At 38.2% G+C, this 12617-nt stretch overlaps 1 protein-coding gene across 1 annotated transcript in view; it reads left to right on the top strand.

Moving 5' to 3' along the window:
• The window catches only part of GYS2 (glycogen synthase 2), a 40069-nt gene extending 28031 nt beyond the window's left edge, over positions 1 to 12038 (top strand). The window contains exons 8-16 of the mRNA XM_072351347.1: positions 7 to 113; positions 3413 to 3472; positions 4158 to 4236; positions 4875 to 4988; positions 6322 to 6448; positions 8792 to 8887; positions 9777 to 9940; positions 11043 to 11123; positions 11817 to 12038. Of these exons, the coding sequence (XP_072207448.1) occupies positions 7 to 113; positions 3413 to 3472; positions 4158 to 4236; positions 4875 to 4988; positions 6322 to 6448; positions 8792 to 8887; positions 9777 to 9940; positions 11043 to 11123; positions 11817 to 12038 (1050 nt within the window). The remainder of the gene's footprint in view (positions 1 to 6; positions 114 to 3412; positions 3473 to 4157; positions 4237 to 4874; positions 4989 to 6321; positions 6449 to 8791; positions 8888 to 9776; positions 9941 to 11042; positions 11124 to 11816) is intronic.
• Positions 12039 to 12617: the final 579 nt, after the last annotated feature.

A 12617-nucleotide genomic window follows, 5' to 3' on the forward strand; every position in this document is an offset into this window, starting at 1 on the left:
ACACAGGTACATAAGAGTGATGTTACAGTCGTTGTGTTCTTCATTATGCCAGCAAAGACAAACAATTTCAATGTGGAAACCCTGAAAGGACAAGCAGTCCGGAAGCAGCTCTGGTAACTGCCATTTTCACTGAAGGCCTTAATTAAGGAGACATATGGATGTTTCTAATGAAGAATAATGTTCTTTCTTCTTGTCACAGCCCTTATCGGTTTAGAAGGTTTTTTTAATGTATTTATTTTTTATTTTACTACATTCCATGCAAAAAAAGTAAAGCAAGGGCAGAATTCAACCACTGAACCTCACCCTCCTTTAAGTACTGTGTAATTCTACACAGGAGGAGATATGTGAGGTGCTTTCAGACTGAAACACATAATAGAACTGAATGGTGATATTCTTCAAAGAAAATCAAGATAATGAAGGATTAATTTTGTTTAAAGAAAAAGTGGAAAATGTTATTTCATTCAGCATATTGTGTGCCCCCGGTGGCGCAGTGGTATAAAGTGCTGCTTGCGGCACCAAAGGGCCCGGGTTTGAATCCCCCCTGTGGCGCAGGGGGTAGAAGTGCCGCTTCGCTACACAGAGGGCTCGAAACCCGGGAGTTGGACTCGATGATCTCTAAGGTCCCTTCCAACTCGCACCATACTATGATACTATGATACTATGATACTATGATATTTACAGATGAATTATCTAGTCACAGAAATTAAAACGTACACCCTATCAGGTGAACGGAGAAGTTAAGTACTTTTGCTGCAGAAGCTGATTTTTAAGCTAAGGGACTAAAGCCATAAGACCTAGCTTCTGTCTTGATGCCTGTTTCTCACTGTGTTTAACCTCTTTCAGATGTCAATTGCTTAGTTATAAAATTATAGAAATAGAAATGACTTGGAGATCTGTAGATAAAAGGTACAGATTATGAAAAGGATACTGTTGGTTTTTTTTTTTAGTACATCTTCTTCACTGCCTCCAGCAGACAACCTGTAGCTGAATATCTGGGTATCAGTAGGCAAGCTGAAACCTTTGATTAAAGGATAATGAAATTGCACAGGAGCAGCAGCAGCAATAGTTTAAGGGTTGTTGAAGCATCTAGCTCTGACGGTACTTGAAAAAGAAGTCAGATATGAGAAATCTATTTGCTATTTGATTATCTCTGGAGTCATCAAACAGCGACTTTGGGGATTTTCAGAAAATGTTCTGCCACTCTGAAAATGGATGCCACAAAGGAAGAGGTTGGAACCGGTTGTTCATATGTGGCTTTCTAAAAGCAGTGCTTCTGAGCTGCCTTCATTGGCAGTAGAGAGTGACGGTTCATTCCAGATCATGACTCATCCTCTACCACCTCAGGAAGAGTCTAAAATGAACAAGCGAAATCATCTTATGAAATTGGCTATCACCTTCTGAGGATGTGTAGAGGATCTACGCAATTATCTTTAACTGCAGATGGCTAAGGTCCTGTAATATAGCCAGAGTTTTTAATGAGAAACTGTATGCAGGAACTGGCCATACAGAGAGAAATACCATTGAAGCCTGAACTGAATTAAATGGGCAGTGCATTGTTGCTGTCACAGGGCAAGATTCTGGCTCTACATCAACTTCAAGAAAGTAATGTGAGTGCAGTGAGAGACAGCCATGCTTTCAAAAAGTCCTTTTTGCCTCTGCTGTATTTTTAGTTTACTGTATGTAATGTTTAAATGTAGTACATTAAGTATATTTTAAATAAATACTACATATTAGGAAAGTTTAAATGAAATGAAATATGCAGAGATTTTTCCCTTTTGAATCATCATCATCATAGTATCATAGTATCGTGCGAGTTGGAAGGGACCTTAGAGATCATCGAGTCCAACTCCCGGGTTTCGAGCCCTCTGTGTAGCGAAGTGGTACTTCTACCCCTGCGCCACAGGGGGGATTCGAACCCGGGCCCTCCAGTGCCGCAGGCAGCAGCTTAAACCACTGCGCCACTGGGGGCACACAATCTCTACTAATCTCTACTAAATCTCTACTAATCTCTACTAAATGGTTGTTTCTCTGGTACTCAGAAACACAGGCACAATAGTAACCATAAAGGTAAACCAAAAGATGTGAAATCAAGCAAAAAATTCTACTTTCAAATGTTCTTCCTACTGTGCTCTATGAAAAGTAAAAGGTCCTCCGTGTCCTTAAATGCAACAGTGCCATGATCATCATGTGAGCTGCTGGAAAAAAGAATCCACCTGATATCACTGTTAAATAATAACATTAATTGATTTTAAGGATGCCACAGAAGTTAAATACAGGACAAGGTTTGCAGTTATCAAGAAACAGATGATGGCTGATATGAGATATAAAATCTCTTCTTCTGCTTATGAAACAGCAGCCTATCCTATCTGGGTTAAGTTTTGGAGATTGCTCAAGGTATGAGTCAATAAAACATAGCCATGAGTGGGTTAGCTTGCTGGTATTGAATCAATTTGTTTTGACATATAGCTGCTTCACAGCTCATAGAGAATTAACTCATCTACTATTGTATCAATGTGAGCTGAGAGAAAGCAGCTAAAAATAAGTATGTGAATTTTCAGCTTGGTAAAGTTTAGTGTTTCAGTTAATAAATTTTGTCTTAGCCCAAAGTCTAATTCTTAGAAATCAGAAAAGCAGAAGAGTCCCATGAAAGTGGGCATTTTAGTCAGAACAAGAGTGTATTCGCTGTTTTGAGAACACCAATTTCCGCTTTACTTCCAAGCTCTTTCTTCTAGGATTGGTATAATATGGCTCTTTGCGTTAAGAATGGCTGTTCACTGGAGTTCTTTCTCAATGAAAATATAACACTTCTAGGACAGGTTTTATTATTAGCTTAAAGCATGGGCTGGACTTTCCAGAAGGATGTTTGATTTCCAAAATGATTTATGCCAAACTAACTTGTAGACTAAACCCTTATTTAAAATTAAATAAATAATAATTTTAAAAAATTAAGTGAGATAACAGGGCTAAAATGGAAGGAAAAATCTTGCTTTAAAATCACAATTTGTTTACTTCTTGTATTGCTCCTAAGGTTGAATTAAACTGAAAACATCTGGGTTTTCAGTGTCTTGTGTATTTTTCTACTTAGAGTCATATATATGTCGTCTTTATTGTAGCTGAGATCCAAGTGTGGCCTACTGATCAAAGTATTGTAAATAATCATTAGTGAGTCCTATTTCTCACTTTAGCAGTTCATTCATCATTGGGTACAGATCATATCCTCTCTTGCAATGAAACGAGTCATTATGGCTGCTGGTTGGGTAAAAGACCTTTGAGAATTAGACCTCTGCTTCTGCATTCTCGGTTCCACCGCTATACACAAAAGCACAATATAAGTTACAGCAGCAGGGATATCTTTTATTCTGTCTTTGAAAAGGATTCTCTTGTTTATACATAAATGTATTTATTTTCCTAGGGACACTGCACAATCTGTGAAAGAAAAGTTTGGAAAGAAACTCTACAATGCCTTACTAAAGTGAGTGTGTAGGTTACTTTGTCCTGTCTTGCAGGGCTACATATTCATTTGGCTTACCCATAGTAGTTTTGTGCTTCTACTCTTTGTCTAAGAAATATTGGGGTCTACAGAAAAGACATAGGAGAAGAATATGGGACCCTCTGTATTGTTAGTTAGGGTAGTTGTATAACAGGAAAAACACAGATGAAAAAAATTAAATAACATTCCATCTTGTAAAGGATCTTAAGAGACATGAGGGATGTTTATGTAACGATGAGAATTACTCACAGACAGAAAAGAGCACCAGAGACAAATATGGGTTATTGAATTGGTTGTATCCTTTCAAAAGACAGTTGATGTGAGCTGGAAGTGAATCATCCAGAGCTGAGAGGACTGAAACTTCAGAAAAAAATAAAGTGTGATTGAAAAACAGAACAAAACAAAAATTCCTTTTGTAGTATTTTGTAAGCTAATTGGAAGGATATCAAGTTTATGGGAGAATAAAATGTAGGGAGTGTAGAAGGGACAGGAAAACTAAGGAAAGATTCTGGTTGACATCAGCAGACTTCAGATCAGGCCTTGTTTATTTCTTCTTCTCCTTCTTCCTTTTTTTTTAAAGCATCTCTAATGTAAGCTCATAATCCTAGTTCTCAGAAGGACTGATAATAAATCATTTGGTAAACTAGGCTCTGTGTTGCCTCTGCAGAGGAGAAATTCCAGACTTGAGCAAGATGCTTGACCGGGATGATATAACCATTATGAAAAGAGCCATCTTTTCAACTCAGGTCAGAAAGCAAATTATTCATATGAAAATCTGCTGTATGTGTTAAACACGGCTGTGTACGAGGGTTGTGTGTGACATATGTGTGCTTTGGAAAAAAAAAAAGTAATGGTAATGGTAATATTTAAAGATCATCTGTGATTGTTTTTGAGGAGAGTCTGATGCAAAATAATTATTTTGGCAAGTCTGCAAATCTACCCCCAGTCATTTTCAGGACACCAAATGTTGTCATTCTTTTCTTCTACACAAAGTTCAAAGTCTTTGCATTGTTTCCGAAGCTCAAATTACTCCATTTTAATGAAATATGTAAATTCAGTCCCTTAAGGAGAGTTACAGTCAATCCTCTACCATGAAAAACAACTAAAAATAAATGGTAGGCATTTCTAAAAGTTACTGCAAATACATTTCTTTTGAGGTAAATTAACCTGTGACAGCTTTTATGGTCTCATTTGTGTCCTGAGCTCTGTAGAAAACAATGTTATGTGATTCTAAGTTTCCTTTCCTGTCTTCAAATGAAATGGTAAAAGCTTATCCACATTAACAGCAAAATCTCCCAGTGTCTTCCACTAACCTCAGAAAATGGTAGCAGGACAACTTTCCATCAGCTTTGTCTGGCTCAAGGATTGTCTTTTTTCTTTTAAGCGACACTGTCTGCCACCGGTGACCACCCATAACATGATTGACGATGGCAATGATCCAATACTCAACACCATCCGACGTATTGGCCTTTTCAACAACCGAACGGACAGAGTAAAGGTATGTTCTGTTGTTTTTTCATTCTAGATATAAAATGGAATTAAAGAGTCTGAATCTGGATCATTAGCATAGGAAGTGCGGTCAAATTCTTGGTAGATAGTCAATAATAATATACTACTGGAGTATTTCCCCCCTCTTGCTCCCTTCCCAGGAACAACAATCCAATGAGCTCTGAGAACAGAATACAAACTGTTTGAAGTAATTAGTAAGTAAACTGCATGTAACACTGTAGACACCTTCTCCTGCTTCTCAACAGACTTGACTGGATAGGTTGTACAAAACTGGCATTAAATCTACAATACCAACAGGCTTAGTACATAATGAGCTGAATGTCATGGAGCAAAATGGTGTGAAGTTGAAAGGGCAAGTCATCTGGAGACTTGTATTATATGTCCATGGAGACACAGTTAGCATACGAAAAAGCTACAGTGATGCCAATGAAAAATCTTACTTGATTCAGTGGGATCAAATAAGCTTGCATAATGAGTTTACAAGCCATTTACTCTTTGAATACATTGATGTGTTAATTTATCCAAGTGTGTAACATGATTATATTATTAAGAAAAGATAAAGGCATATCCCTGACATGGAATTAATGTTCAGAGTATGAAAATGCCCAGAGAAGGTTTAACCACTCCCTCATAATCCTTTCTCCCTGATTGGTCAGGCTACACAAGGTGCTTCTCTGCTTGACAGTGGAATATGGGGCAGTAATGCCAAACCCAGCAGAGTCGTGCAAACAAATTAACCTGGGTCCTGGAAGAGGGATACTAACCTCTGAAGGCTTTACTCTAATAAGCTTAGTCCTTCAGCAAGATTAGTTAGCCCAAGTCCAGAATTACGATGATGGCACTATTATATACATATCTTTTTTCAGCTATCCTCTGAGAACTGCAAGCATTACTATTTTTCAGTTGGGTGCTCAGGAGTACTGTATTTTTATGAGGCCTCCTCTGGAACAAAACATCCCAGTGCTTTATATTGTGGTACTGCAGACCAAGAGAACCAATTCAGTGCTGCTAAATGTTACAGCATTAGGCATAATCAACAATATGCATGGTCCTTCTTGAGCAAGAAGAATAATGCCAAAGAGCCTTTCAGAAAATAGTGTTCGTTATCAGTTTCATTTCCAGGACAAGACTGCATACAGACAGGTTACAAGATAATACATTTTAGTGTGGAAATTTAATTAGATAACAGAATGGACATGGGAGGCACTGTCCAAGTGCTCAGAAGAAGACCAGAGTGAAAAAAAATTGCTGAAGCTTACTGATAATTACAGTGCATTGATGATGATTTGCTTTCACCTCTACTGTAACTTTTGAATATCCAGGTGATCGTACATCCAGAGTTTCTTTCTTCAACAAGCCCGTTGCTGCCCTTGGACTATGAAGAATTTGTTAGAGGTTGTCACTTGGGTGTATTTCCATCATACTATGAACCCTGGGGTTACACTCCAGGTAGGCAATCTGTACATTTTAGTAGGTATCCAAAGATGAATACCCATTCTGCTGATGCAGGACAGACTTAAAGACAGTTTCTTCTGGAGTGCTGAAAAAACTCTTTTGACTCTGTTTCCTCTGCAGTGCAAAGGTCTTACTGCTGACAAAATTTGGGGGCCAGGTGGTATAAAATGGCATCTACTGACTGACAGCTACTCAAATTTGTCCCTGCGCTGGACCCTTTTCCATACTAACATGTAATCTTTCAATTTTCTGTGACTTTAAAACAAAACAAAACAAAACAAAAAATTAAAATGAAATATCATTTTTAAACATTATTTTTAATTTTCATAAAGGATTTAAAAAGATTTAAAGGAGTTTGCATATTAAAAAAAAAAAAAAAAAAAAAAGAACAGAGCAAGAATTCTGATACTACCAGCAGATGTACTTCAGTAGGTTTAATTCAAGATAGCAATTAAGTTTGGTATGTGTAACACCATATCAAAGATATTTACCACCGATACTTACTTGAAGTAATAGATAATCTCACAGACTTAAAGGGAAATTTTTAAAGATACAGAGAGCATTTAGTTTCAGGCTCAAAAAAATTAACCCAGATTTACAATGGGCACTTAACACCTAATGAAATCAGTGCAAACTCTAAACTTGAAAGTCTATGCAGATCAAAGCCTAGGTTCCTATTATATTTTGTATGTCCTGCAGAATATCTTCTGTAATCTTGATATACATCTGAACGTTTGGATGCTCCTCTGAAGTAAATTTGCTGCAAGCCAGTGAATCAGAGTAACAGTTTTGTGATGTTGATCATTCTCCAGAGCCATTTCTCTCCACTTAAGAGAGCTAATCCCAAGGCAACTGTTTTGCATTACAGCACTTTCTCTTCCTGTTTTAGTCTCAGCTAAAGTATAAGGAAAATGTGACAGCCAGGGATGATTTTGAAATTAAACTTCAAAGTAACCTGACCAGAGAAGTTAGGCTGCTACTTAGCAGTTTTGAGGAAAGCTGTGATTTACACTAGTTAAAAGAGTTATTTCTTTTACTAATGCAGAATAGATTCTCTTTGTTGATATACCCATTCAATTCTCCCTGAAACTGGAAGTGTTCTTTTTTGGTGGATCTGTGGTTCTGCTGTATCAACACCAGCTTCATTGTCATATGAAGGAAGTCCATGCCATGTAGATCATAGAATCATAGAATTACACGGGTTGGAAAAAACCTCAAAGATCATCAAGTCCAACCTCAGCCTAACCATAGTTCCCCAACTCTAACAACCCTCTGCTAAATCATATCTCTGAGCACCATCCAAAGGGCTCTTAAACACATCCAGGGATGGTGACTCAACCACCTCTCTGGGGAGCCTATTCCAGTGTTCAACTACCCTTTCTGTAAAGAAGTGTTTCCTTACATCCAACCTAAACTTACTTGGTGCAACTTGAGGCCATTTCCCCTTGTCCTGTCACCTGTCACCAGTGAGAAGAGGCTTGGCCCACTTTCACTGTAAGGACCTTTCAGATACTGGAATAGAGTGATAAGGTCTCCCCTCAGCCTCCTTTTCCCCAGACCAAACAGCCCCAGCTCCCTCAGCCTCTTCTTATAGGGCTGATTTTCCAAGCCCTTCACGAGCCTCGTGGCTCTTCTCTGGACCTGCTCCAGTAGATGGCTTTCAGCATTTAAAGACTGGAGGATTTTACTTCATCTGTTTGTTGCTTTAGGTTAGAATTAATATTTATCAGAAGAAAATCTTTAAGCATGTGCAAAAAGTTATTTTTACAGTGATTATAGAAATAACTACAAGAGAGGTATACATTTTATAATTTTGTAAAGCTGATTCCATGTCTACTTTGAAAGCAATCCAAACTTAATGTTTCCCTTGTTGTTACTACAGAGACTTGTTTACAAATGCATCATAACAAAATACAAATTATGGCACACTCTTGCAATTAAGAGAATCAGTTTTTGCAAATACTAATGAATCACCTAATTAACATTTGTATACAGCAGGCTTCGATTTAAAATGCAGACAGTGCAGGCCATATATCAGGATTCTCTGTTTCAACACTTGAATCCTACAATGTTTTCAGTTTAGCTGCTGGAAAACACGAAAATATTTTTGCAAAAACAGTACGAAGTTTTCTCTTTAAAAATCCTTTCTTTCTGTTTTCTTTTCCCCTAAATCCATCACAAAGTATTATAGGTTTCCCTTAACATTTTCAGAGCAGCTCTAGTCTTATAGGACCTTCTGTCCATCTATTTCATTTTATTTGTTTTTTCCTTACAGGGTGAAACCATTCAAAACATATTGCCTTAAAATGTTGTTTTCTAATCTGTTTCTTTTGGCAGCTGAATGTACTGTGATGGGTATTCCCAGCGTGACCACAAACCTTTCTGGATTTGGCTGTTTCATGCAGGAACATGTTGCTGACCCAGCTGCTTATGGTAAAATTTTTAACACCGTATCAAAATAGTGCCTCTGAATTAGGAAGCAAAACCACAGCGACAATGCTTTGGCTCGTGAATTTCTTGCTTTCACTAGTGCAGTGCAGTTCATTGGGAGAATACACTCAGAGCTCTAAAACTCTGGTGATGTTGAGCAAGCTATTCAAGCTTCGATATGTAACTAAACTCTTTCCAGATTCTCTATTATCTTCCTTTAATCTTTTGTTTGCTCTGCTGTTTCAAACTCAGCTCTCTTTATCCCACGTGTAGTCTCCTTACACACTGGAGACCTTCAAAAGAAGAAGTGAAAATCCCCTTCTCTTTGAGCAGTCCAAGAAGAATATGCTGGGACTTTAGGAACAGTGAAGCATGCCCTCATCAAACAAACAGTAAATTATCATGAACACTAAAAATAAGCCTGTGACAATAAAAGGAGCCTACTTACAGATAAGAATCTGCTCATTAAACTGGAAAAATGGTCCCTGATTAAACTGTGGTGAGGAGGAGCACAGCCAAATCCCAGTACATCAAGACAATACTGAGAATGTGACCAAACTAGAGTATCTTACTAAGCACCTTGGCTTGTCTGTACAGTCAAAGGAAACATCTCCACACTAGCCCCAATTATATCCTGACCTACTGGAAAGAATAGTGCCAGCTGCAGAATATATCTACACCTGCTTGGCTAGACACGTCTTTGAAAACCTGGGGAAAGGTTACAGGTAGGGAGATGGGTCATCTGCTCTACTCTGCGAAAGCATAGATGTGAGCATTGACACAACTTATGCAGTGTTTGTAAGACTACATGACAAGCAGTAGAATGGAAATGTAAGAGGTCAGATCCCACTTTCAGTTCAGCTTACTTTCACATTTTCTTTGCATCCTTTAGGCATCTACATAGTTGACAGGAGGTTCCGCTCACCTGATGAATCATGCAACCAGCTGACTCAGTTCCTGTATGGATTTTGTCAGCAGTCCCGTCGTCAGAGGATCATCCAAAGAAACCGAACAGAGAGGCTCTCAGATCTGTTGGACTGGAGATACCTAGGCAGGGTGTGTGAAAATATTAATAGAGGTATTAAAAATTCCAGACACTCTGTCTACAGCATCATGCTACAGTGCAAGGAGGCATTCCTGTTCTGAAAGGCACCTGTCAGAGGTGCTAAAGACAATGCCTGTCTCTATATTTTGGTGTAATTCTTCCATTGTCCCATGGTAAGGATAGGCATAACTTTATTCAGTTAGAATAGGTTAGAGCAGAAGCCAGTCACAGTGACCTCTTTCTACTCCTCAGTACGAAAAGCTTATGTCTCTGAGAATGCTGGCAACTCTACAGCGAGTAGGATTTGTGCTCTGGAGTCTTTCAAGAATCCTATCTGTACTTCCTAAAATGCTGCTAGACCTTCGTCATCATTCCTGAACTAAATCTGTGCATTAAAGCAAAACAGAGTTTTTTATTTGATGTAGAAAACACTACAGTACCACCTACTAAGAAGAAATTAGTGAAGCAACATTCTTAAATATACAGGGGGGAAAAAATGGATGGATGCACATGTATCAGTTTTGTAACTATTTTGGATCTTTCTCTGTGTTGGTATCTGTGTGAGAACCTTTCTGTCTGTATGACTCCCAGCACAGTGTAAGGTTCTGACACAAGCTATTATTTTCAGTACAGGTGATGGAGACTGGTGATTGTCGTAGATTCATCAATTATTTTTGCCGAACCCTTAAATGTCACACCTCATCAAACTCATAAATGTTTCTGCTTTTAACGGTTATACATTCTTCCTATGTGAGGTGAACCCAAAGGTTAACTGTATACACATGCATATTTAAAGATGTAAAATTCTTTGGATAAAAAAGACCCTGTGGTATGTTGAGAGATAAATACCAGTCACTCACCACTGAACGACACCACCTGGTGCTGGTTTCCATCTTGGTACACCTCCTGCTTCACTATGAAGTTTGCTATTTAGCGGTAATACATTTTTTACAAATATCAGTACCATTTGGATTCTCTCGTGTTCGGCCTTTGCTCATCATCATCTTTGAGCATCTTGGAGAAGATACTCATTCTTTGTTTTTGTTTTTGTTTTTTTCCTTAAATCTACCCAAGACTTGCTTGACTTGTAAAGATTTCTCTTTTATGTTGCAGTATTATATGCATGCTAGACACTTGGCCCTCAGCAGAACATTCCCTGATAAATTTGAGATGGAACCATGTGCTCCACCAAAGGTAAAATCTGCTTTTAGAAATGAATTCATCTGCGTTTTCCATTACTTTACAGAGAGAAGGAAAAAGAATATGTGTGTGTGAGAGAAAGAGAGTCAATAAGGTTTTACTTAATTACAGGGAAGTTAGCTCTCAGTTAAAACCTCTAGTTATAGATCCAGGCTCCAATCAGAACGTATAAAGGTGTCATATGCAAACAGTAAGGGTACCATGTGCAATACAGAACAGTTCTTCAGATGATCTAGAGGGATATGGATGAGAAAGGAGGCTTAGGCCAAAACTCTTTGTTTGGCTCTAGTTCTGCAGATGTTGGCATTATAATTAGAAAACTGCTCAAACTTCAGGCTCAGATTCTGAATTCAGCAGATTCTGACTACAGAGCTTAGAAGGTTTTAATGTAATGGTGAGGGTTTAAAAGCTCAATAAAGGTTGTCATATTTTGCAAGAAACAATGCTGGAAAGGAAAACCATCTTTTATAGCACCAGCTAAAGATCACTGACATACAAGCACTTTCTAGCAGAGAAGGACTTAAGGGATCTGTATTCAAGGGAGTTTATTTTTGGAGTGCAAAGCAAGTCTAGCTTACATCCATTATCCAGAGTTTGCCTTGTAGCACTGAAGCCTTAAATTGCTGTACACAATCATTTGAGGAACACTGTGGTAATTTAGATACAACTTGCTTCTCTTTCTGCCAGACGGAAGGTTTCAGATTCCCAAGACCTTCATCAGTGCCACCATCACCTTCTGTCTCTCAGCATTCCAGCCCTCACCATAGCGAAGGTGAGGATGAAGATGAAGATGAAAGATATGATGAGGATGAGGAAGCTGAAAGGGATAGGCAAAATATCAAGTCTCCATTTTCACTGGGAGTATTGCCACAAGGAAAGAAGAAGCAACATGGAGAGTTCAGGAACTGAATGTGTTGCTCTCCACCCAAGCAGAGTCTCTCCATGTATTTAAGAGTTTCTTCTGTAGGTATTGCAAGCTCTGTATTAAGGACAGTATATTATATTTTAGGAGAATCTTAAATGACACTTGAGCTACACTGCTGGGAAGCCTAATATTTCTTCATCTTGAAAGTAGTTTAAGTGACAGTTCTTCTGTGCTCCTCAGAGGTAGAAGAATTTTATCAAGCTTGGTATACGTAGAGAATGTAACAGTCTCCTAAAGCTTATCTAAAGCATAGATCACACCTTTGTCTGCATAATCATCTACACTAATCTTAGTTCATGCTGATAGTTCTGCTATGGTTGTTCCAAATGAATTCTTCCTTCACTTATGTCCCTTACTTCCTCCTCCCAAACTAACGTAATCTTTAAGCCAGAGCTCAGAAAATTTAGAGAAATGAGTGTTATACTGAAGAAATCTTGTCAGGGGTAAAAAGCTGAGAAGAAAATGGTCTTTGTCTTTCCTTATGCTGTTTATCTTATTGTAAACTTACATCGTTTGAAGTGTTTTTTAAAGCACGTGGAAGTGTGTTGGACTCAGTGATAAAA

This window comes from Excalfactoria chinensis, chromosome 1 (genome assembly GCF_039878825.1).
Source record: "Excalfactoria chinensis isolate bCotChi1 chromosome 1, bCotChi1.hap2, whole genome shotgun sequence".
Taxonomy (NCBI): Eukaryota; Metazoa; Chordata; class Aves; order Galliformes; family Phasianidae; genus Excalfactoria; species Excalfactoria chinensis.